At 40.1% G+C, this 25,107-nt stretch overlaps 1 protein-coding gene across 2 annotated transcripts in view; it reads left to right on the forward strand.

The window, feature by feature from the left end:
* The window catches only part of DOCK1 (dedicator of cytokinesis 1), a 313,699-nt gene extending 292,178 nt beyond the window's left edge, over positions 1-21,521 (forward strand). The window contains exons 49-52 of one of the 2 annotated variants that reach the window (XM_068400212.1): positions 2,326-2,524; positions 8,038-8,191; positions 11,885-12,030; positions 20,231-21,521. In XM_068400212.1, coding sequence (XP_068256313.1) covers positions 2,326-2,524; positions 8,038-8,191; positions 11,885-12,030; positions 20,231-20,326 — 595 coding nt within the window. In that variant the 3' untranslated portion in view covers positions 20,327-21,521. The remainder of the gene's footprint in view (positions 1-2,325; positions 2,525-8,037; positions 8,192-11,884; positions 12,031-20,230) is intronic. The other variant, XM_068400213.1, reaches the window with a different exon arrangement.
* The last annotated feature ends 3,586 nt before the right edge of the window (positions 21,522-25,107 follow it).

Here is a 25,107-nt window from a genome sequence, read left to right on the forward strand (position 1 = left end):
GGCGGCTGTCACTGCCCTCCAGCCAGCAGAGTCCAGGAGAAGCAGCCAAACTACGCGATCCAGGTGGCTAAAACACCATGTCGGGAGAGCTGTCTTCTGGTTGGGGCTTTGTCACTGAGCCCTGGGCAAGTCATTGCCCTCCCTTTTCCCTGTCTGTAAAATGGGATGAAAAAAGCTTTGCTGTTTTGTCTCCCAACCCATGTGATTTTGGCTTTGATTCGGAGGATGATGGCTCAGGGGCTGTGGCCGCAGGTGCTGGTTTGAGCATCTTTTTGTCAAATGAACTAACTTAGGCTGAAAACTGAGGGGCCTTTAGTGCTTCGAACAACAACAAAATAATTTTGGATGTTGCTGCTAATGGAGATCGTAGAATCATGGAATGGTTTGGGTTGGAAGGGACCTTAAAGATCATCCAGTTCCAACCCCCCTGCCACAGGCAGGGACACCTTCCACCAGACCAGGTTGCTCCAAGCCTCATCCAACCTGGCCTTGAACACTGCCAGGGAGGGGGCAGCCACAGCTTCTCTGGGCAACCTGGGCCAGTGTCACCACCCTCACAGGAAAGAATTTCTTCCTACTCTCTAATCTAAATCTCCCCTCTTTCAGTTTAAAACCCTTCCTCCTCGTCTTATCGCTCCATGCCCTTGTAAAAAGCCCCTCTCCAGCTTTCCTGTAGCCCCTTCAGGCACTGGAAGGTGCTAGAAGGTCTCCCCGGAGCCTTCTCTTCTCCAGGCTGAACAGCCCCAACTCTCTCAGCCTGTCTCCATAGCAGAGGTGCTCCAGCCCTCTGAGCATCTTTGTGGCCTCCTCTGGACTCGCTCCCACAGCTCCATGTCCTTCTTATGTTGGGACGATTAGGATAACTTCGCTGCAAATTGTCTGATATATGAACCCTCCAGTATTTCACAGCAAAGACTGTGGCCTGCGCATGCATCGCCATGGCATGGTCAATACTTTTCCAGTGTTAAAAAGTAAGCTGGTTTCATTTGTTTGGGTTTTTTTGTTTGTTTTCGATTTTGTAATGTGATAATTTGAGACATCCTCTTAAAATCTGTTAAAATTTTAGCTTGTTAAGAGCAAAATATCTCTCTACCTTTTATTTAAACTAGTTATTCAAAAAAAGATGAAATAAGAAAGATTCCTTTAAATTACTGAGTGAAAACTAGCTAAAAAGTGTTCCAATATTACTTAGAATAGGGCTTTCCCTACAAAATAAAAACTTGAAAAGATGAAGTTCATGACCCACTAAAGATTTTTTCCTTTGTAGCCAGAAAAAAAAATAGTCATGGAGTATAAAAATCGCAGAGCTGATCGTAGTAGTGTATCAGCCTTGCCCGTATTCACATGCCTGAAGCATTCCAGGTGGGAAAATACACGTGCTTTTTGGAAACTAACCTTGCCCTTCGCTATTATCTGACCGATTTTTCCTTCTTGAGTTTATCTGTAATATCAGAACACCTAAACTGAGCCCTCCTGGCTCCCCCTCCCCAGGGCAGAGGTGTGGATCTGTCGGTATATGGATATATATCCTCACGCACGCGTGCCAAACCCAGCGTACACAGTGCGTTATCAGGGGCAGGAATGGTGCTTGTGCCTGTGGTTAAACCTCCGTGCCTCATGTTTTTGTGCAATGTATGGGTGTTTCCTTTGCATTAAGGGTGATATTGTTTGTTTTTCAGCGCGAAGGTACTGTAATTTTGATGAGTTGCAAGGATTAGAAAGCGTTTCATGTTGGGTATGTTCAACAGAAAATCACTTACAGCACTGCAGAACAATTTCTTAACTGTTATTCCTTCTCTGGAGAATGAATACATCCTCTTTCCAGGAGGAATCTGGGGACTTGGCTATTTTTTAAAGAAATCCTTGAAGCTGTTGTAGACACATGGGCTGCCTCCGAGGCGTAGGGGCAGTCGGGGTGACGTTTCTTTAATGCATTGTACAATTACCTGCACGGGTAGAGTGCTGACGTCCACTGGAGTGACCAGGCGTCTGCTGGCACAGCATCTGCAGTGGGAGTGCTGAATGAGAAACTCATTTTTGTGTGAACCACGTACAGTGAAACTCAGGAGTTTGTGTAGCTGTAAACCAGTAAATTTACTACAGAGCGGGGAAATAGGCGGTACTGGTTCTTCAGCAGTTCTGCAGTTTTATTGTAAGACAATTATGATTATTTTGACCTTCTGCCTCCTCATTTTCTCTCTAATGAGTTTTCCTGGATTAGCAAAGCATCATTGACCCAAGTGAGATTTTGGGAAATATGTAATTGAAAATTAGGTGGTTTGAAAATAGTATTTTATTGATCTAAGCAACAACAATTTTCTTTAGGTTTGTGCTGGAGCCCCTCCTGCCAAAAAAGATGCATTCTAGGTCTCAAGATAAATTGGACAAGGATGACCTAGATAAAGATAAGAAAGAAAAGAAGAAGGAGAAAAGGAACAGCAAGCATCAAGAAATATTTGATAAAGATTTTAAATCTACTGATATTTCTCTGCAGCAGTCTGAAGCAGTGATCCTTTCAGAAACGGTAACTTTATTAGCAAGTAATGCTTTATCTAATTCTGAGCAGTGTCCTTTCTCTTTTCAAATAAAAATGATGATTTTTATGATTTAATTTCTTTTTAGACCAAAAAGAACTCTAAGGGAATATGCTACGATGTTAATATATGTGATAATGAATCAAAAAATAGAGATTTTATACACAGTGTAAAAAATCTTCATATCTCATATGAAAATCTTAACCAAAAGCTATATATGACTATTGGATAAAAGGAACAGATGGTATATCCTAAGTAAAATAAATGCCACCACTTTAGCAGCCTTTTGAATTTATGGTTCCCAATAGATTGTGATGGGTTTTCTCATATTTCAGCTGGCTACTGCAAGACACTTTTTGGTGGAAATGTTACAAGGTCATTTCGTGCACGGCAATTATGTATTCTTGAAAAACTATTTGGAGCAAAAAATCATAAGCAGTTCCACTGGTGGCTGCGTGTAAGAATATTAACTACAGCACATATCTCTCTTAAGCCCTCTCTTCTTGGCATATATTTAATTCACTGAAACTGTCCTAAAGGCTTACGTAACTTGAGAAGTTTTAGCTCTGAAATTGAAACCATTTTAAGCTGGAGCAGGGAGTGTGTGAACTAACTGTAACCTCCAAATCTCTGCCTGGACACCTGTTTTGAGGCCAGTAGTTTAAAACTTGCCCTCCAGAAATAAATGTAAGGTTCTTTTAAAGATTTGCACAGGTACTTGTAGAACCAACTGCTAACTCAGCTGAGTCTTTCATCGGTGGCTGTGTCATTTACATTGGACTTTCGAAACGATTTCTCTCTGACCTGTGAGGACTAGATCCTTTAAGTCTTTCTGTTTGGTATTTGTAGCGGAATATTACTTAGATGTTCAGCCGTAGTTCCTCTGTTTTCTGGAGCTGCTCCTCCTTTTCCATCCAGAGATAAGCTAATCTCTCAGATGTGTCTTCTGACACCTTGGAACATCAGAGTTGTTCCATCTGATGTGGCCATAGGCCCAGTATTAGCTCAGCAACAACTCAGATAAAATCCCTTTTGTACATCTCAGGCTTTTCACCCAAACTGCTTTGAAGCCTGTGGTTTTTCTATTGACTTCAGTAAATTTTGGATCAGCCCTGGTTTGTTTAAATGGAGATTTCTCCTGCCAAAGCCGGCCAGGTGAGCATCATTAGAGTGTTTTCAGACAGAAAATACATTTTGCCTAGATTTCCAAATGTCTCATGTTTTTCATGCAATGCATTCAACTCTGCACGTTGCAGCAGTCGTATTCTGACTATGCCTGAACATTGCAATGGCAAGACTTGCACTCGCATCTCCCAGATCTCCAAAAGGACTAGCAGAGCTTGTGGGAGATGAGCATTAGCCACAGAAGACAACAATTGTATTTCAGGGTGGCTCACTCAGTTGGACTTGCACAAATCCATGAGACCAGATGGGAGATGTCCAGTGATGCTGGAGAGCTGATTGGTGTCACTGCAAGGCCACTGTCATCTCTGAGAGGTCTTGGATATTGGAGAAGATTGCTTATGGCTGGAAAAATGGCTAGAAAGGAGGACATGATAACCCTTGAAAGCATATTCCCATTTGTCATCTGAAGAACAAAAATGAGCAAAGCCCAACATGGTTTAATTCATGTTTTCCACTCCTCCCAGTCAAGAGCTTTCAGCGAATGACTGGTGTGACTAATTTTCCCCTGGTTATAGAGGGGGAGGGCAATTAAATGTCAGAATTAGTTACTTAAAGTTACTCTGAGCTTCTTGAACTCCACAGATCAATAATAGGAAAAGGAGTTTACTGATGAGAGAAAAACTCTCCCTTTTCAGTATCTGCAAACTACTTGATGAGCTCCAAGATGACCAAGTCAGTTTTTAATGCTTGGTGCTAGTGTGGTTTATTTTCTCTTGTAGGTGAAATAGAGGAAACACTTTTGAGATTAGTTTACAAGAGTGGTTGTGCAATTCCCACTGCTGTCTTCAGAAATTTTGTACAGATAATGTCAAGCAGTTTAAAGATAAAATTTGTCTTGTCTTAAAATTTTTGCGCTCTGGAGACATATTTCCCCTATTAATGATATAAAGGGGAAATTGTTATCTTTTGTGGGTAAGAATTCAGCTTTTCCATTGTTCTACTTTTGTGGGCTGCATTGTGTGCAGGTTCCCTTTTTAAGTTGAAATTGCTCCCAAAGCACGGTTACTGCTGTGTTTTATGAAGAGAAAGAAATTTTTACTTATCTTGCATTAGGAGCTTGGAAGCAGAAAGTTTTCAGGCTTAAAAAAAAGATGATGATGAAATGGAGGGGGCAGAAATTAAGGATTTTTTTTTCCAGAGAAGTTGGAATCCAGATTTTAATAGAAATAGATATTAAAATAAAGATTTAAAGAGCTTTTAAAGTGAGATTTTAGTAATAAAGTACTATTAGTTACTAGATTTTGTATTATAGTTACTGGATTCCTTCTGTTGAGAATTTTAGAAATCATTTGTACCATCGCTAATTCAATTACAAGATTTCAGTTATTTGGTGAATTTTCTAATGGATTCTTAGTTCTGACTTCTAAAATATTTGGGGATTTTACAGCAGAAGACATACTTTTCTTATGTCGATGACGATGTATAAGTACCTTCAAGAAAACAGGTGGAAGACTAACAGCCAGCTTGGATTTGTCAACACCAGATTGATCAAGCCCTTCTTTCTTCTTTCTGCAGTAGGGGAGGAGGCTCTGTGGGTAGGAATGATGTGGCAGACCCCCAATGTGCTGCCTGGAGTATGACTTCTGGCACCTGTCACACGATGTTCTCATGGGCAAGACTGGGCGATGAAGTCAGAGCAGGCTTCATCGCCCAGTCTTGCCCGTGAGAACATCATGATGCTGGAGGATACACAGCAGCCTGGAAAAACTGCGCTCAATATTGTTACAGGTGAGATGGAGTAAATAAGAATGCAGGATGGATTTGGATAGTGGGATACATCAAAATGATGTACGTGCAGAAGCACAGCGCGTGGTCAGCCTCTTAATCGCTGGCTCTGTCTTATGTCCATTTATTAATCAGAGGGTTCGGTGTGTGTCACTTCTGTTTCATCCAGGTGTCATCGCAGTTTACAGCCAGCCTGTGCCAGTTGTAGGTGGCAAATAGGAGGCTCGTGCTTGGCAGCTCAGAAGTCCAGTTTCAGATCTTCACCCCACATACTCACACACAGTTATCTGTTACCTGACAACACCAGTATTCTAAATTATTCTTCGCCCACCACAAATAGGTAGTTATCAGTGGTTTGCTTTCACAAGGGACAGATGCATCAATAACCTTATATATGAATCTGTTCTGGATCCTGTGTTAGTCGCTACTAATTGGTTTGTGCAATGTAATTGTAAGCACGATACCAAATTTGCAGAGAATATCAAGTGAGAGGCACAGCAGGCATGTCAGACGGCGGTCATTCCCGTCTCTGCAGAGCTTCTGCTGCTCTCTTCAAAGACGATGTTGTCTAATGAAATGAGTGTTTCCATCACTGTGATGGATTTTCTTATATAGGAACTTTTTTTTTTTACCAATCAAATGAATTGTCATGGAAGAACATGGGAAGATTATAGAACTGTAGAATTATTTCCTAGAGCTTTTACATTTTCTTTTAAAAGGCCATTTTGACTAGATGCGTGGCTTAAGTACTGTTTTCCAAATTTCACTGTACTCACGATGAATTTATTGACTGATCAAAACCCAAGCCCTAATTACAGAGATCTTGTACTACTATGATCTTATCAGAAGATAAGCTAAGCACTTTGGTATGTGAAGATGATCAGTAATGTCTTTATAGTTTTCTAGAGATTTATATCTTCATTTAAGTTTCACATAAACTTCCTTAACGTAAATTCTCGTTGTTAGTTCTTTGATTCCATGAGCTGATAGCAAGCCTGACCCTGAAGCCAGGTAGTTAACGAGGCTGCTCAAAAGCTTATGTTAGAAATCAGAATAACATTTTATTGATTTAATGGCATCTAACATCACTCACTATTGATCTTGCTTTCATTAGACCCAAAAAAATTAGCAATGGGTTCATTATGGATTAGAGGTCTACAAAGAGTTCATATTCCCCAGCAGAACCAGGATTTACATGAAGCTTTAAAAAGAAGACCAAGCTTGTCAATCACAGAAGAATTAGAGTTAGAATTATAGAATTTATTTGAGATAAGTAGCTGCAGACCAGGTTAACTTGGGAACTTGATTCTAGTTGTTGTTTTTTCTCTTGATTCAGGAATTGCAGCTTTCCTAATTAATTAGTGTATTTTCCTTAGTTGCTTTTTTTATAATCATATGCCTCTGAGAAAGTGATTACTCTGCTTATCCATTCTACTAAAAATATATTATAAAAGATCTTGAAAGAAGAAACCTTTGAAATCTTTAGGACTTGAGTTTCACTATCAGGCAAATATCTGAAAGGTTACCCTGAGAACTTGATGAACTTTCACAAAAAAGTTACTTTGTGGTCATTCATTTCTCGTAGAAGGGTCTCAGAGACACGGCCTTTTATGCAAACCCTCTTACGGTTTGCTTTCTGAAAATAAAAGGAAGCACTCATGCCTCACTTTAGATTTCTCCTGCACAACGTAGTTTTTTAAAAAATGTTGTGAAATGACAACATTCTTCAAAAAAGCATGAATTGCTGCTGGCATTTTCTGTTTTGTCCTAATGCAGCACCTTGGCTGTTCTTCCTATCTTAACTTCAGGCTGCTGCTTCATTTTTTGTGATCTCCTCGAAATAAATTTCTTTCTTCACTGCGATTACTAGAAATATGGGGGCTGGTGGATGGGTAACGAACAGTAGAGCTCTGAACTAAACTCAGTAAAAGGATTCACCTTAACAAAAGCATTAGTAGCCCATCAGATTACAAGTATTTCAGGATTTCTGATGGAAAATTTAAGTGGACTATGAAGCAGCCAGAGCAAAATGATAGGGATATTTCAGTGAATTAAATATAAGCACAAACATGTACCATCAAGAAAGTGTTTCTGGACAGATGATGTCTTCCTCAGAAGAGAGTTTGACCATGCAGACAATTAAAGAAATAAATTGTAAAAGGGAAGTAGAGCCACGTGAGAAGAAAAAAAAATATTTTGAATGCTGTATAATCGTATGTAAGGGTATAGACTTCCTTAGCTGTTATTAAGCAAGTGTTTGGGGAATTGGCTCATTGCTTCACAGAAGAATACGCCAGGCTCTGGGAAGGTGTGTGCATTAAGTCCCATTGTGATTCCTGGGAAGAAGGGAAGAGCATTTGGAGCTCTGAAATACTGCATTAAATCAGAAGTATTGTATGTTACCATTGCCCTATTCCTGTTTAGGAGGTGGTGGGGAAAATTAGCAATGCCAAGGTCTGCCACTCAGTGAGAACGTGTATTCCTTTACTGTCTCACCTTGATGAGCTGTGGTGGTACAGGCCAGTATCTGCTTGTACTTGTGCGGTGCTGCAGAGAAACAACTAGGATTCTCACTGGTTTTCTCCCTGTGCAGATCAGCCCGCTAAGACCACAGAGACCAAAAAGCCAAGTCATAAACGTCATTTCAAGTGAAAGACGTTTCTCCGTCTCTCCGTCACCTCCCAGCTCCCAAGTGACGCCACCCCCAATAACTCCACGGACAAAACTTTCTTTCAGCATACAGTCCAGTAAGTCGTTAATTTTAACTAAATTTTATTTTTCTAGAATATTTTATGCAAAATAACTTCTGGTCATGAGATGGGTTTCCTGAGCAGTGTGTTACCCCTTGTTTTGAGTTATTTGAGTTAGTCTTTTTGCCATCACCTTGGGATTGCTTGCAGGAATAAGAACTTACTTCTTAACGTCACGCTCCTTGCATTTGCCAGCAAAAATTCTTTCACCTTTTACAAAAGCAAGCAAAACTGTGGCGTTGAAAAAGTTTATTTTTCTTTTCAAGTAATCATTAACAATTATTTAGGTATAGAGTAACTGTCAAAAATGAATGTTGTACTTGATTCTATATTGTATTTAGGGTATTTTGGAGCATAAAGGCTGAAAAAAATAATCTTTCAATGTAATTGTACCTTAAAAGAACTATTATTTGCTATGTACTGAGTACAAGCCAGAGTGGGAAAAAAAGTCAGTCTTTTTGATGTATTTTTTTGTTTGACATTGACATCCAGCACTCAGTTTTTCTGTAAAATATCGTATGTTTGCCTTATTCTTCAGGAAACCACACTGCAAAACTGAGTGTAATACAACACATATTTATTTTACAGTGCTGTTTACCAAAAACTGATTCTCAGAGTTTTCAGTTGCTAGTATGTCACACACACACACAAAAGATCTTTTTGATCCGTGGACCCAAATGCTAGTACAACAGTCAAGAGTTCAATATTAGTAAAAGCAGAATCAAGGATCAATTTTAAGAAAAAAATCTTGTTTGATCAAGGTCACTGAATTTTATTTACTTTTTTTTATTCTTAAAAACTTTTCCCTTAAATAGTCATTATTTTGGAAAGTTCTTGTTGCCAACTGCAGAGATATGTCCTGGGAGCAGGAATGTGTTTATTCTATGAATCTAGAGCAACAGAGTTGTCTTCTAAAAGGCATGTGGCTTTGTTTGAAGGGTTTGAAATTGTTGGTTGCAAACATGTGGAAGAGGGTAAGCAAGTGCAAATCAATGCAAGTATTTTGATAACAGTGAATTCTCTCCTTTCTTTACAGTTTTGATAGCCAAAAAACCACCATTATGCTAAAAAGTGGAAATACAGAGAAGTAGAATATATGTAGTCCTGCAAAAAATATTCTTTGAATTGGATTATTTCTCCCTGTATACATTTTATTAAAACTAACTTGATCTCTTTTTAAAGTAACTGAAACTATCACATTTTTCTGAAAATATTTATGTCTATATGCTAGAGATTTATGGGTGTTATGGAAAATAGGTTCAGCTTATTGCAAAATCCATGGGACTTGTCCATCGTCACTTGAGGAATTGTAGTGATAAAAAATTTGAGGAATTCCAAGGATGAAGAAGTTACTTCAGTGCCCAAATTGGTTAAAAGCAGATAATGGGTTGCTAAGCAATCCTGTTTGCTTGTTAGCTGGCAGTTGAGGAGAATGGAGTGTAAAATGTGGTCATTAGGTTAAGATGAAAAAAAAGTCATCTAACTGATCTCTTGCCAGCTCAAAGATATTCTCAGTGGCACATGTCCTGTAAAGAATAAATATTCAGAGCATACTAGTCTGATGAAACACCTTGAATAATGACAGCAAACCAGAAATGATGAGTAATTATTCGTATAGTGACTGAGTTAGTGAAGTATATTTCAGCTGAATTGAGCAGGAGAAAATTAATACATCTGTAGCAAATAGATCCTCTTGAAGCATGGCTGAAAATTCCTGAAGTTTGTGTTTGATACCTGTTTCTGTAGTAGGGTAGATGACTCCTGGATTTCATTGAACTCTGTAAGAAATAATTAGGCAAGGCAAATACCTTTTTTCATTATAGAAGGTTGTTGTTCTACTAAACAGTTTGCTAGACTGAATGTAGATATATTGTTAATGTATATTATGGACTATTCATGTGGATGGAAATACCCTGCCCACATTTACAGGGATTTATTGCTGTCTGGGAAAAGGATGAGGTTGTGAAGGTGCCACATACAGGCTGTAGGAACACAGTGCAGAAAATGAGGGCTGTAACAGGAGCTGGGGAACGTAGGTCTAGTTGCCATGGTGGTGTCAGGGCAATGGTTGGAGTCGATGATCCCAGAGGTCTCTTCCAACCTGGTTGATTCTGTGATTCTGTGAAAGGGACAGAAGCAGAGCAGGACACAATTGCATGGACAGTTGGCGACCATCGAGGTTGTTTAGTGTATTGCAGACCTTAAAGTAGTGTTTCCTCTGCAGTTCTAGTGAAAACATTGCTCACCTGCCTTTCCATGGATCTTCCAAGCGTCAACCTTAAAGAAACAGAGGGTTTGGGTACCTCCTAACAAAATTTGCCTTACCATCTTCTTGGTAGCACCTACTAGTCTACATGTAATGGCTTAGTAGCCATTAGTAGATAACTGTACTATGTAAGATACAAAGATGAAGTGTTCAGGGCAGTTAAATTCAACTACTAAAAGGTTGAAAAACAGGAGCAGTGGAAAAAGGGATGAGAAGTTCAGGTCCTGCAGGACAAACAACACTTTTCAGTCTGATGTAGAAGAAGCCACTGAAAGTCTGAAGTCCCAGGATGGAAAATATTATTCTTCTTGGCGTAGTTGAAAGTTAAAGTGAAGACATGAAGAGTAAAATTACAGTTTTCAGTGACAAATCAATACAGCCACCTTACAGTTAAATTGTGTTAGTGAGAGGCCATTTTAAAGAACAATAAAAGGATACTTTTTGTAAGATATTGATGGGAACCTTGCAATAAAAATATCTGCATAAACAAGTCCTTCGCTTGTTTCACAAATCACCCCAGTAAAATAAAAATAACCTTTTTTCATTTCATAAATGAAAACACTTCCCTAATTTATCAAAAATAAATTAAGTTTCTTATCTCCTAGAGCTCACAGTGGGTTTTGCCTGTGCTAAAATGACTGAATTACCCTGAAATACACTGTGGGTGGATTTCTACACAAAAACCTATGTATCACTCAGGCCCCAATAAACTTCATTGTCCCTCAGGCTATTCGCCTTTACAGCACGTACCTGCTAGGATTTATCTGCTAAGAAAAGGGAACTTTCTACCCAGCAGACAGTAATAATAAATGTTTTGTACTTTCTCTTGCATGAATTTATTTACTCAACAACTAATGACTGCTCATTTATTATAGTTACCTGGAGTTTAAAAGTTTTTGAGAGAGGTGTAGTTAATTATAGGCTTTCATTTGTGCATTTTATTAACAAGAAGCTTTTATTTTACTGGGGGAAAGTAAATAAAGCTTAGCTCAATTCTGTTTTCTTAGTGCACTTACCAAAATGTCTGTTGTGTATTAATGTACAAGGTGAAAACGCAGAGCTTACAGATGAGAAAATTGTATTTGTTTAAGCTATGAATATTTTGGCATGAAATCTGAAGGAAAAAGTATTTTCTATGAAAGAGAGGGGATCTTTCAAGTATTCTGAGTGTATCCTAAAAATGAGCCCAACGTGACCCCAGAGCACATACTTCCCATCGATGCGGGGGTGGGTTCGTTTGTTCTACTTTCCTTTAAAATCCCTCATTAGATGAGCTGCAGATAATTATAGAGGCAGTGAAGAGCAGACAAAGCTATCGCATGTGCAGCATTCCCGCAGTGTCAATGCCGTAAGAATTGGCGCGGTCTGGATCTTTGGATTCAGTTCAGTTATGGAAAGAGTTAACTCAGTGCTGATTTTTACAGATCTGGAGCTGAATGGTATGTCCAGCTCCGACATCCCCGACGTTCCTCCTCCTCTGCCCCTCAAAGGAAGCATGGCTGATTATGGGAACCTCATGGAAAGTCAAGACTTGATCAGCCCGACGACCTCTCCCCCTGCCCATCAAAGGGTGAGTCCCAGAGAGTTTGATCATTTTCTGCCGTTTTCTTTGCTTTTGTGCTTTGTACGATCCACAGCGAGATGTAATCCTGCTCGTGGATGTGTCAGCAGATCCAGAGATGTCTGCAGTTGCAAACAAGCCTCTGGAGTATGAGGGAATGGCATCGCATTGCTCGCAGGACCAACCTGGAGGGAGGTTGGATTCATTTTGGTGGAGAAGACCAAGCAAAATGCTGTTAGATGTGCTGGTAAGGGAGCTTAAACTGGCAGGATACAGTCTCAGCAGCTAATTAGATTTAATAGCCTTTCAATCCTGTCTCAGGAAAGGAAATAAAACATGTACCTGACAGCTTTCCTTTCTGGAGCTCCGTTTGTCAGCATTCAATCGCCACTTGTTTCCTAGAGGCAAACACACGTGCCCCCTCTGAGGGAAGGAGCTCAGAAACACTCTTCATCATCAACAAGGTTTTCAGCTTTCTGCAGAAAATACACTTTTTCAATTTTGTTTCCTGTATCCTGGAAGCTTTCAAAAATAATTTGGTCCTTTTCTTTAAAGCAGCACTTTGGAGTAGTGCCATTTATTTTCTTTTTGAAGAAAAGATATGTTTAAAGAGGTTTTCTTTTCTTTGACTTTTCAATGTATAACTTTGGCCAAGCTGTTATTTTGTGGAAAAATTCTCAGCAGTAATGATTCTTTTTTGTTTGAAGAGGTACCTTCCAGGATTTCTCTGAAATTCATCATTCAGATGAAATTCTGTTGAGTTATTTGCTTTTCAGTAAATTTCATGGTTAGAGAAAGCATTCTGAATCTCAGCAGAGAAAGAGTCAAGCAGGAATTTAGTTTTAACTCTGGGAATAGTTTTGTTTAACACAGACTATCACAGTGCACAACAGTACACAGATCTGGATTTTTCCATGGTTGAAATTGTAACTGTGTTGTTGCAGGAGTTTACTATTCTCAGGCTAAATGGAGGAAAAAAAAAAAACAGATATGGAAGTAACTTCAGGAATGTGAGTAGTGTTATTCAAAGCATAGTCTTACTCATTATACGCATATATTGAAACATTCTCTATTCCCATCGTCTCTTCCGTAGTTCTTCCCCATGGCTGGATGGTTTTAGTAAATATTTTCGCTAATTTTTTCTTGTGAACCCTTTTTCTCTAATTTCCATTGAAGTATACTAAGCTCTTGCCCATTTCCCTGGCTTCTCTCTCAGGGGCCAGCTCTCGCTCGGCCTGAATACAGACGTCTAAGTGGAAAATTACAGAATGTACAGAAGGGCTGCCAGGAGTTTTGTCTGAGGAATCCATCTTCATGAAGAAACCTGAGAAATTCAAATTAGGTTTCAAATTTCTAGAACTCCTTCCTGTATGAGCTCTAGAGTAGTAAATTCATTTTGTATGCTATACAGTAAGCTTTAGGTCATGGTAGTAGCTCCGGATTGTTAACATGAGGTCAATTTTTAGCTAAAAAGCATTAAACACTGAGACGATAAAACATGCAGTGAGGAATAAAAATCCCAATAGTCAGGTTGGTTTTCCATTCCTTGTGAGGCTGTTTGAAGGGGTTTCCACTCAGTGGACAAATGCCAGATATTTACAGTACTACTTGCAAATGCCACCAGGCTGTGACAGTTAGAGCCCAGACCTGGAGACGACTCAGGTTCCAGCCTCCGTCTCGTTGCTGTTGAAGATGTGACCTTGCACAGCTCCTGTACCTGTCATGAGCAGCGTTTCCGCAACATTAAATGGAAGTTCATAAAAATAGTAGCAATATGCTCCCTTGTTTTTTTGCAAGGTTTTATTCAGGTCTTAACATTTTTTCTCTTTACAGTCTTCACTGCTCAGACTCATTTTTTTTTTTTAAATTCCATTGTTCAACATCGAGTGTGGAAGGAGCTCGAGATTTAAGCGTACCTTAGAAGTGCAATCAAATATAACCAAAATTTTCTTCAGCATCTGTATTTTTATAAACTTGCCAAGACAAGGGAATATAGATTCAAAGTCAGAAAAACGGATCTAAAGCAGATTTGTCACAAAGCCACAGGTATTAGTTTAGAATTAATTTTAGGAAGGGCTTGGAATCTTCTAACAGTCACTCAGTGCATTTATTTCATCAGGCTTGTAGGAAGAAAGCTGGTAAAGAATGTAAAATGATTAGCGGTGGGCATGGAAGATCAGATGGGTAAATTCTTGTTACTGCTGTGATTAAATCCCACTCCACAGTTTTTAATGCCTTTTGTTTCATGGGTCAAATAGCTACATACTTCATAGCTTTATAATTCTCTGCCTAGTAAACTGATCATCTTTTAAATTACACATGCTTTCTATCAGTGAAGAAAAATCAGTAAAAAAAGTTATAGATAAGGTTATCTTAGTAGCTTTTAAACTGGAAATATCTCCTTGTATGAGAAATTATTACATGGTTCACTCTGTCTTGCAGTCAGTTATGAAAACCAAAAGAAGCGCTGTAGTGAGCTGAAAAGCATGCCGTGATAAATGCTTTAAGAAGTACTTCAAACTGCAGGCAATAGTGTCGTTTAGTGTCTGAGACAGTAATCTTAGATTATTTGGAGTCCACTATTAACTTGGTCTGCCTTAAGACTTTTATCCAAGTGATCATCTAATTATAATCTTCTGATTGTCCTCTTATTCCTTGTTAACTGGGATACCCTTATATATATTTTCTTGCACTGTAGGATTTGTTCTGCTAAAAATGTTCTTAATAATATATGGGAACATAAAAAAAGAAGTCTACAGCTCCTGCAAGGATTATTATTACATCAAGGGATTCCTTTAGGCACTTCTTACTCTTTATGGGTTCATCCATACCCTTGCATACAGATCAGCTGCCTGCTTAGTATTCACAGTGAGGAGGGAAGCTCAAAGAAAATAGACAAAGGAGCACTTACAGTTATAGTATCGGCTATAACACTTACTAAGCATCAGATAATGGTTTGGATGAGAAGATCTCGATCAGTGCGGCGTAAATGGAGAACTTGGCAAGGAGAGCACAGCAAAGGCTGAAGAGGTGTGTGATATGAGGACCGGAATGGACTCGCGTGGCTGACGGTGGCAGCGCGTGTTTTGGCTCTCTGGGGTCCTCAGGCTGGTTATCTGGGTGTAGTGGCAGTTGTTTGGATATAATGGGATATAACAGAAGGAAGAATCCTGGGGATTTTTCATGTGTTGCGATGCGTATGCTGCAGTGCAGATCGTTATCTCTTAGGTTAGCCACAGTGAGCAAAAAATGACCTTAAAGGCTGCAGCAACGTACTGTACTCAGGCGGACAGAGAAAAGGAGTTGAGCGTAGAAACCCAGCTGAAACTACGGCTGCAGCAGGTTAGTGGCAAGCACTACCTCAGGGTTCGTGATTTTTCCTTCACAGACGTTATTTCTCAGGAGAAATCCCCTTCCTTCCCAAAGTGCCTCTCGTGGCCCCCTGGCTCTGTTCCCCCGGGGCTGGGGGGGAAGCCTCTGAGCATCATGGTGCCACCTCCCTGGGACCCCCGCTCCTGGTTTGGTGGCCCACGGCTGACCGCTGGCTCGCTTACCACAGCAGCAGGAGAACAGTCGTTAGCAGCGTTATCCTGTGGAGATGTTGGAAAAAGTGAAATTGGAAAAAGTGCATTATTGATCCATTATATTACATTAGAAAGTTGACTTTGTGAGCTGCATTTGCTCACAAATGGAAATAAATGTCTCCTCTTCTGTCTGATACTCCAGAATTTAAAAAACAGGCTCTCTGACCAAAGGCTTTCCATGATGCATAGAAGTATATAATGTGCACAAAAGAAAAAAAAAAAATAAAATTGGGGGTTTATTTGCCATCTGATCATTATTTTTGCCTGCTGGAGATTGGAAGCATTGGAAGCCCTTCCTCCAGTGCTGAGTCTCCACCACCTCCCACCTCAGCTGGGCTGGGGTTTGAGGGTTAAGCTCTTGCCAAGCAAAGAGTTTCTAAAAAGCTCACAGTCACTTTTTAATAAGCCTCAAAATCAATGGGCTGACGCTGCTTATTACAGGATTTTGAGTGAAAAATGTGTCCTTCTCCTGCCTACCAGAGATGCAGAGCCCATGATGTGTCCCTGAGCAGCACCCTTGATTTTGTTTGGGACGGGGCCATGTCGCTGCCCTCAGCGCTGCGCGGGATCGAACTGCGTGTTTTGCTCTGGCCAATTGGTCGTGCGTTTGTTTATCGCTCTCGCAGGGCCCAGGCCTTCAGTGAGAAATATAGTTTCGGTCTGGAGTCTAAACCTAATTCTGAGGGTATTGCTCATAACTCTTGAGGTCTGCTGATGTGCGGACCGGAGCAGAAAAAACAGTGCTTTGGAAAATCGAGTTAGCCCATGCAGTCTGAAATACTGATAGCCTCCACATGCTGAAGTGTGGTTCAACAGAGGGAAAATCGCCTCAGCTGTGCTTTAACACGGCTGGCACGCAGCGGGAGCAAAGGCCTCACTGCATGGCGGGTGCAGGCCTCTGCTAGGCCCAGCTCTCCCCCATGTCTGCTGCTGTCACCTCCACGGCAGCATCCCTCCAGGGAATGTCCTGCCGAAAAACCCCGTGGGGAGAATCTGAGATACTGATTCGAAGCACTTTGGTGTTGCCCATTCTGAGGGGTCTTTCACGCTGCCCAAGGAGGGGACGCTTCGTGCTTGATGGGTGGGAGCCCACAAAAGGCACCTCTGCAGAAGGGCTCTTAAAGTTATGTTCTCTTCTCCAAGTACACTCCAGCAAGGGCGGCTAATGGCTGTGATACCAAGTCAAATGAAAACCTAATAGATGAAGCGTGACAACAGAGCTTAAACAGTCATTTTACGTCAGTTACCTGCAGTATTTTCCACATAACTTTGCTCCCTGGGTCAAACAGGCAATTAGCGTAAACCGTCTATAATTTGGTTCAAATTAGCGGAGTTGGGTTAATCTCTCCGCTGGTGCATTATCGCTCTTTCAGAATGGGAGTGTTATTCCTCCAAGACCTCACATTAGGTGTTATTTTTCATTGCAGATATTATATAAGCAAGTTGCTGCTTGTCGGGAGACTCGGCTCCATGCTAACAACGACGGTGTAAGTGAGGAGTAATTCAGAGCTCAGGGTTTGGAAGCGTTTGCACAGTCCTGTGTAGTTGCTAGCCTATATACATCTTTTTTCTGCTGCTTCTGACCTAATTAGATCTGTTAATCCTTCAAACTAAAGTGTTTTTGATCGGATCTCCATAGCTTGTCATATTGATGACCATTTAATTTCAAAGAAAAATAGTTACACAGGAAGAAATCTCTTACAGTGTCGTAAGGTTCATTTTTGGGAATCAAATTTTGTTTGATTTTTTTGGTTGTTGGATTTTTTTAATAGTATTTTCTGATTAAAAAAAAATTCTCATATCTTATTTTGCTTCTTCACAGAGTATAAAAAAATTATTTTTTCACCTTTAATTGATTTTTTACTGCATCCTGAACATGTGTAGTGTATTTTATATCTCTGAGAGAACGGAGACAAATGTTTTTAAACCCAATTCTTTTTCTGTATCAGGAAAAAAAAAACAAAAAACAACAAACAAATGGGAGCAATTTCACGTTTGAAGCAGAAGGAACAGATTGCTTCTATGTTGCAGATGTGCCTTTTACATAAGGTTTCTGCTTCCCCTGAGGTACCCGTGAGTCAAGGATTCTGCCCGAAATAGGTTTGGATGTGAACCAGCAGTCTCTGTCGTTATGTCAGAAAGTAAAAACAGGCTTCAAGATTCGGCGGGTTCACAATTAACCACTGAAATAGAAACAGGAACTCGGCAAAGCAGGTCTTAATTAAATGTAAAATCAAGGAAACTATTCTGTATTTCAAAGTTTCTAAGGGGAAGCATGGCAAAATGAACTTCATAAGCCTAATGACGATTTTCTGAGTATGATATTAAAGGGAGAGAGAAAGTGTGCTTGAATTTCTTCCTGTGCTGGAATAAAAGGGAGTGTGTATCGGCCCTAGGAGTGATGGCTAGATTTGGAGCTGCACCAGTTCCATATTGGCACGTTTCGTTGTGCTCATTTCTCAGGGATGTTGCCCCGACGAGCATTACATGTCCTGCTTAATATATTCATTGTTAGCTTCTTATATAAATGAACATGTACTAAATTTATCGGACTTTCTAATGGAAATTGTAAATCCAATTATAATAATTATCTACCTATCTCTGTTATTTCTTTCTGCCTAATTTGCTTGCAGAATCTCAACTCTGGTAGGTTTTGTGCTTGTTATTTATAGCATATATATTTAGCTTATTCTCATTGTATTTGCATTGTATCTGTTCTTCAGCAGCAGGTTTTCAGGGATAATTTGATTGTTCTCTGATCAATATAAAGGGCTCATTTGTTTGAGAAGTGGCTTTGATCTAATTGAATTGAGAATTATTGCCCATGTACTGTTATTTAAATTCAAAATGGATTTTCACAAATGATGCTATCAGCAAAGTTAGTTTTTTCTAGTGATAAATGTGATGTTAAAGATATCATCTGGGAGCAAAGCACGGGGGAAATGTTTATATTTTGTAATGTATTTTAGAGGGGCACCTGGTTTATTTAGTTATGAAATTAATGTCGTCTCCGTGAGGAGTCCTTGCATGTTGTATGCTTATGTTCTGCAGACCAGCAGCATTTCCCAGAGTTTGCCCAGAAGCCCCTGCCTGGGCACAGGATTGTAACTAAGCAGTTTTTCAAAGATTTCAAAATCTGCAGATAACAATTGAATGTGTGAGGCTAAATAACACTGACAGTCCAGCTCTTATTCAGGTGCCTTAGTAGGGATTCAGGAGCTAACTTAACATACTGGGTTAAGAGAAGTATTTGGTCAGGTGGAGGAAATATTTAACGGTTCTGACTGTAATACTTAGATCAGCAGTGGCATTTGATTGGAAAAACCCCACAACTTCATTTTTGCATTTAGTAACTAGTAAAACTATCTGGTAAAAGCTCTGGATTTGTAACTTCATGCTGTCTTAAAAGCGTTGAAGAAGGCATTTGGTTTCCTTTTAAAGACACTTTTTTCCTTCTACTCTTGGAATCTCTGGAAACTTTCATCACCAGGTTATAGGAGTGTTGGGAGGCTCTTTGGGCTGCTTCTGCCTCACGACAGAGGAAGGACCAAAATGTCCTGGTATCACCCTGAACCGCTCTTCTTTTTGGGCAGCAGCTTTGGATATCTTTAAAAGGAACAGTCTTGTTTGTTACTCACTTCCAAGTGGTTTATCAACTGCGTGTATACCAGTTTCTTACCATGATTGAGGAATCACAAGTTACTTTGTCCAAGCAGTATTGCAGCGTAACACTGAGGCGTTGCAGATGTTTGGACTTCTTGTAGCAGTGATCAAGGACGTTTGGCAGAGTTGGTGTGCGTCGTAAGGGCTTTAAGCATTAGTTAGTCAGCACTCTGGGGTGGGTAAGGTGGGACGGGTACGCTGAGGCACAGCAAGTGGAAATGAAAAAGCATCATTGTGCTTGAAGGAAAACAAGACTGCAAAATGTGTGCGCAAATTGCAGCGTTCTCAAGCTCTTTCTGAAACAGATTTTATCATATATGTGATGGAACATTATGGAAAAAAAAGTCTTAATTTCCATAATGACTTTTTTAATTTGTCCAATTAGCCGGTGAATCTAACCAAGGGTGCTCTTGTTTTGTTGTACAGTATATAAAGTGATTTAAAATATATATATTTGAACAGTCTGGATTTCTGTTTTGAATATTTTAATTATAACTGAATGTGTAATAGTGAATTGCAAGTTACTTATCTGTTTAAGTGGTTTCCTTTTTTTATTATTATTTGTGTTCTAAACGTGCAAGATACAAAAGTAATGGCAAAGCAATGAAGCTGTTGCTTCAACCTGGCTTTTAGGCAATCGATAGAGACCAAGAAATCAATATCCTATCATGATATAAAGTGGGGAATTATAAACTTCCCCGGTGCTTTCAAAAGATTTCTCCTGAAATACTGAGCTACTTAATCACAAACCCTTGAGAGAATTTTTTTCATTGTCAGAAGTAAAAGTTATATTTTAAGCCAATGGCATTCGTTATGCATAGTAGCAAATTCTGCGGAGAAGCTTCCAGGAATCAGATGGCTCCAGGCTTACCCTCCGTCTCTCACAGTTATATATGAACCCGTAAATGTTTCAAAAATCCATTCCTTGCTAACACGGTCTCTTCAAAATTGGTTTCTTCCAGCACCTGCCGCCTCCGCTCCCCAGCAAGACTCCCCCGCCTCCCCCTCCAAAGACAACTCGGAAGCAAACGTCTGTTGACTCTGGGATTGTCCAGTGAAGAAGGAAGCGTGTTTTTTTCCAAAGATAAAGCTGTAACAATTCATTTCCCTAAGTATTTTATGGTATATAATGTTTACCTCATTCAAGCGTGCAGTATCTAACATTCAGTGCAATGACTCTAACTCCGTAAGAAACCCATTTCTAGCCGTGTATCGGAAACAACACTACATCACCCCTCTTCCTGGGGTTATTCCCTCCTGTAACTTGAAAGAAATGTGGATTTCTACTTGAGACCGGGAGGTGTTCATCAACTGACAGTACCCTCTTCCTAAACCTTCTCCCTGCTGCTTCTGAGTAACTTCAGGCACATAGGTAGCTGTGGAGGTTAAAATGAGAGTTGCATATTTTGTACCTAAAGCAGTTAGGTAGCTATGGCGTTTAAAATGAGCTGAGTATTTTGTACCTAATCTCAGTGTATATAGGAATCGATGACGATATTCACGTTGAATTCGGTGCACGTTGGAGTAGGCTTCACAGTAAGGAGAAGCTGCCGTAGGACTCCCCCAAGTCACGGTTCTGCCCAGGGCTAAAAATCAGGCACAGCTTATTTGTGAAATGTGCCTTCTCTTTAATAGTTCTGTGTTAGAAAAACCGATTGCTCATGGGCTTTGTAAAATTAGTCGTTGGTGACCAGTCATTTCCATTTTCATTCAGCTGGCCGTTCTTCTGGGTGTTGATCAGTGGGTAAAGCAAGGAGCCTTGTAGCTGCTGACGGGCACGAGCGTATAGGAAAAGAAACAGAGTGGGCAGGTAGGAGACTCCTGGTCATTCTGAACCTAGCCGTTGTGAAGACGTACAAGAATGGGAAGAGCTTTTTCTTTTCTTCTTTAATGTGTAATATTTCATGTGGATTAGGATGGACTGAATGGAATCACTTTGTCCTTGTGCCATCATTCTGTACAGAGTTTGTATATATGATGGTTTTTAGAATGTTTTAATTTTTATGGTGCCTGCTTTTCATGTAATAATGAATTAATGTACCTGCAAGGAATGCCTTACATATTTTTAATTTCCTAATTGCTGAAAGTGTAAAAAAGCAATTTTTTTTCCCAGATATTAAGCTCTGAGAAATATTGGGCAATGACGGGGTGGGGTATTGGGAGGGAGGAAGGAAACTAACTTTATACTCTAATGTTTTTTATTGTCATCACACTTTTGTTTTTTTTACTATCTACAATCTTTTTACTCTTATGGTAGATTGTTTTTAAATATACCACTGACTTAAAAAATAAAATATTATTTTAAAAACTTGTCTAAGAAAATTCATACATTTCCTTGGCTTTTAATTCTGATTGTAGAGTTTCAGGAACTATTTCACTCTATAGAGGGCTACATATACACTTACTTTCTTTTTTTCTGAACAGCTTTAAGGAAGCCCATAATAAAACTGCAGTATTTCATACTACTGGTGTGCTTGTTCCTGCATGTAGGTAGCGCTGAGATAAAACACATGTCAGCACTAGAAGCATCCATCTGTGTGTGCTGTCAGTATTCATAGTGATAGCTTACTTATCTTTTAAGTTATAAGTTATTTGTTGCTGAACAGATGAGTTTTAGGTAATATTTTCTACCTCAAGTAGCTGCTACATAATGCACGTAGCAGGCAGAAGCATGACTTGCACAGCAGTAAAACAGTGATGTTCTTGCAAAGGCAGAAAGATTGCCCTTCTCATAAAAAGTGGCTCAAATTGTCAATTATATTCTCATAGTTTTGCCTTAAACCATCATGTTGCTTTGGATCAAACACACACACATCTTTTCTTGCAATGTGAGATAACATCAGCTACCAGAGCGTCTCAGAATTTACTGTTAGATATTGTCCTACAATTCCCTGTTTGTTTTGTTATTAGTGTAATCTCCATTCAAGAGGAACAAGCTGGGAAGGCTTCTTAGCTACAGTCGATCAGATATTCTTTCCGTAGACGATCAATAATGTATTACAACTTTTGATTCTATAAACCTTACATTTAGTTGAAAATTGCTTTAGAGACTGCTCTTGTTACTGTGCGGGAGATTGCACTGGGATGCTGGTGAGTTTTCCTCTTCTCTGTTCCGTTTGCTTTCTAAAGGGTGGGGAGGGGCTTTCACATGCACCTTTAACTGGATGCTTGTAAATTGTATTTCTGATAATGTGTTTGTTCTCTCACGTCCTTAGCAAATTCCTGTGCTCATGTAAGTGTTATAATTTGGCCCTGCAAGACTCCTCAGACAAGAACTGCGCTTTCAAATTGGTCTTGCACTACAAACTCTAAATCTCATACGTGTGTATGTTTTACAGATACGCAAGCTGAGACGGAATTGAAAATCAGGCTCTCGGATTCACTTTCAGGCCCAAATTGTCACCATTTTTACAATCTAACAGCTTCTAGGCTGCAACTCGTATGAAACCCAGCCAGAACGAATCATTACCCTCCTCGAAGTGTTGTAAAAACACACTTCAGCAAATCCAGAAACTAATTCAGTTACAGTCTCTAAGCAGTGAACAATCCTGCGAAGGCTGTTAATTTTCCTACGGTACACTCTCTTCCTTTGTACTCCCATGGCGTTGTATCAGGGCATCCCAATCCAATATGAATTTCTTCTGATGTTTGCAACAAAGCTGAGCTAATGCGGAAGAGCTCAATACAAGGCAATACAGAAAAAGAAGGTTATTTGATTTTAACTGAAGTGGTATCACTTACATGTACTCTGTCATGCTCATGTCCTCACCAGGGTCGAGGCACGTGTGCCCAAGCAAAGTGTCTGCGGTTGCCTGCGGTCACGTAGAGGACAAGAGGTGACTGCTGTGAAGCCCGCATCCCGTCTCCGGCGTTATTCTGAGGTTGGTGAACACGTGCTGGTTGTTGGATGTGCCCTTGGTTCCCTTTGGGAGTTGGTGGTGACTGTGATCTTGTGTCTCTTTAGTCTGTCCTGCTTCTGTGGGCATTCATTAGGCAGCCCTCGATGTATTCGATGTCTGTTGTCTCCCTGCCTGGTGAGGATGCTGTACAGTTCCAGTTCTGCTCCGGTTGGACATTAGGATGCATTTCTTCTCAGAAAGGGTCATTAGACATTGGAAGGGGCTGCCCAGGAAGGTGGTGGAGTCACCATCTCTGGAGGTGTTTAAGAAAAGCCTGGACATGGCACTTAGTGCCATGGTCTAGTTGACATGGTGGTGTCAGGGCAATGGTTGGACTCAGTGATCCCAGAGGGCTCTTCCAACCTGACAGATTCTGTGATTCTGTGTGCTCTTCAACTTCCCACTGTCATCCATTAATGGCCTCAAATGAGTCTTTTGCTTTCCCCACCTCAGTACCTTGAGTAGGTGGGACTGGGGTGACCTGGTTCAGCTGGCACTGCTTTATCCTCCTGCCAGCTCTCCGGGTGCCTTCACGCCCAAAGGTCCCCGTTCAAACTTCATTCAAATTAATGTTTCTGCTGCAGGAAGATGCTGGAAGAAAGCTGCTAGGAAAGGTGACCGCTCCGTGTCTTCCATAGTAGACCTTGTCCAGGGCTTTAGCAGGTTCCACAGGGGCCAGGTTTTCACCATTTTCAGACAAGTGCTGCTGTTCAGGGATTAACCTCCCCCCAAATGCCATCCCTTCACTTGGACCTGAGAGCAGTACCGCAAGGCTTTGCAACACAGATTTTCCTGAAGGAAGAAATTCAGAGGTGTCAAGTTCCTAGATAGTATGAGAAAGCAGATTTTTAATGGCCAGTGATTTTTGCTTCTTGAAAGCTAGCTTGAATTTAATTACTGAAAGCTAACGTAGAGTGATAATATAAAAAGGAGAAGCCCTTAATCCCATTTCTCTGAGTCTTTAGCTTGGGAACAAGAGGGTAGTTTTTACAGGTGCACACATCAATTCCCATCAGTCCCACGGAAAACCACGGAAGATTTATTGGGCAGCGGTTGTTTGTTTTTTAAACAGATTTATTTTCAATGGGAAGCTCAATGCAAAGGTCAGCTCTGAAGCCAGTTTCTGTAATTGACATTTATGATTACTGAAATGTCTTTGATAATACCACAAATTCTGAGTGTAAGAATGTTTTTAAATTCAGTTTTGTCTTAACGTAGGTATTTTTCTTTGCCATGGATGTCTGTGATATGGGACAGAGAAAAATGGTAAAAATTTTGCAGTGCGTATATATATGTATGTTTATGATGTATGAATAAGATTTATATGACTGTACATACATATGTGTATACATTCACACACATCTAAACACACATTTTTTAATGTAAAATATCTTACTTCATTGACTAGTTGAGGTGTCCCACCTCCTTACTTCATGTTAGACATCTTCCCTATCGATTCTTGTGACCTTTTTGAGGACCATTCTATGCAAGAAGCTTGATGTAGTGTTGTTGATGCCAGTTGTCCTGTGATGGATGTTCACAATTACCTGTTTTTAGTAAAGGTTCTTTGGATAAACTCATTTCTTGTATACGTATTTGACACCATCAGGTGAAGGAAGCAGGAAGTGTCTTACAAAGGTTACAGCTGGTTGGATGTTTAAATATACATAGACCAGCTTTAGACAGGGGATGGTGTAACAGGAGTCATCCTCTTCTGATCTGGCAGTTGCCATCTTGCATTGGGCTTTGGGATATTTCTGGGTGCCGTTTTTAACAAAACTGAAGTATTTTATCCCCAAGCTGAAAGTAGAGGAAGGTAAGGCAGAAATTGTTTTTCCTGGATCTGTTACTTTTTTCTTTAATTAAGGAAATGCAGGACGCCTTTGTGGTTGTTTGCTTACTGTTAATGCGTCCTTTGAGATGCCGCGCTGATAAATTGC

This window comes from Nyctibius grandis, chromosome 4 (genome assembly GCF_013368605.1).
Source record: "Nyctibius grandis isolate bNycGra1 chromosome 4, bNycGra1.pri, whole genome shotgun sequence".
Classification (NCBI taxonomy): domain Eukaryota; kingdom Metazoa; phylum Chordata; class Aves; order Nyctibiiformes; family Nyctibiidae; genus Nyctibius; species Nyctibius grandis.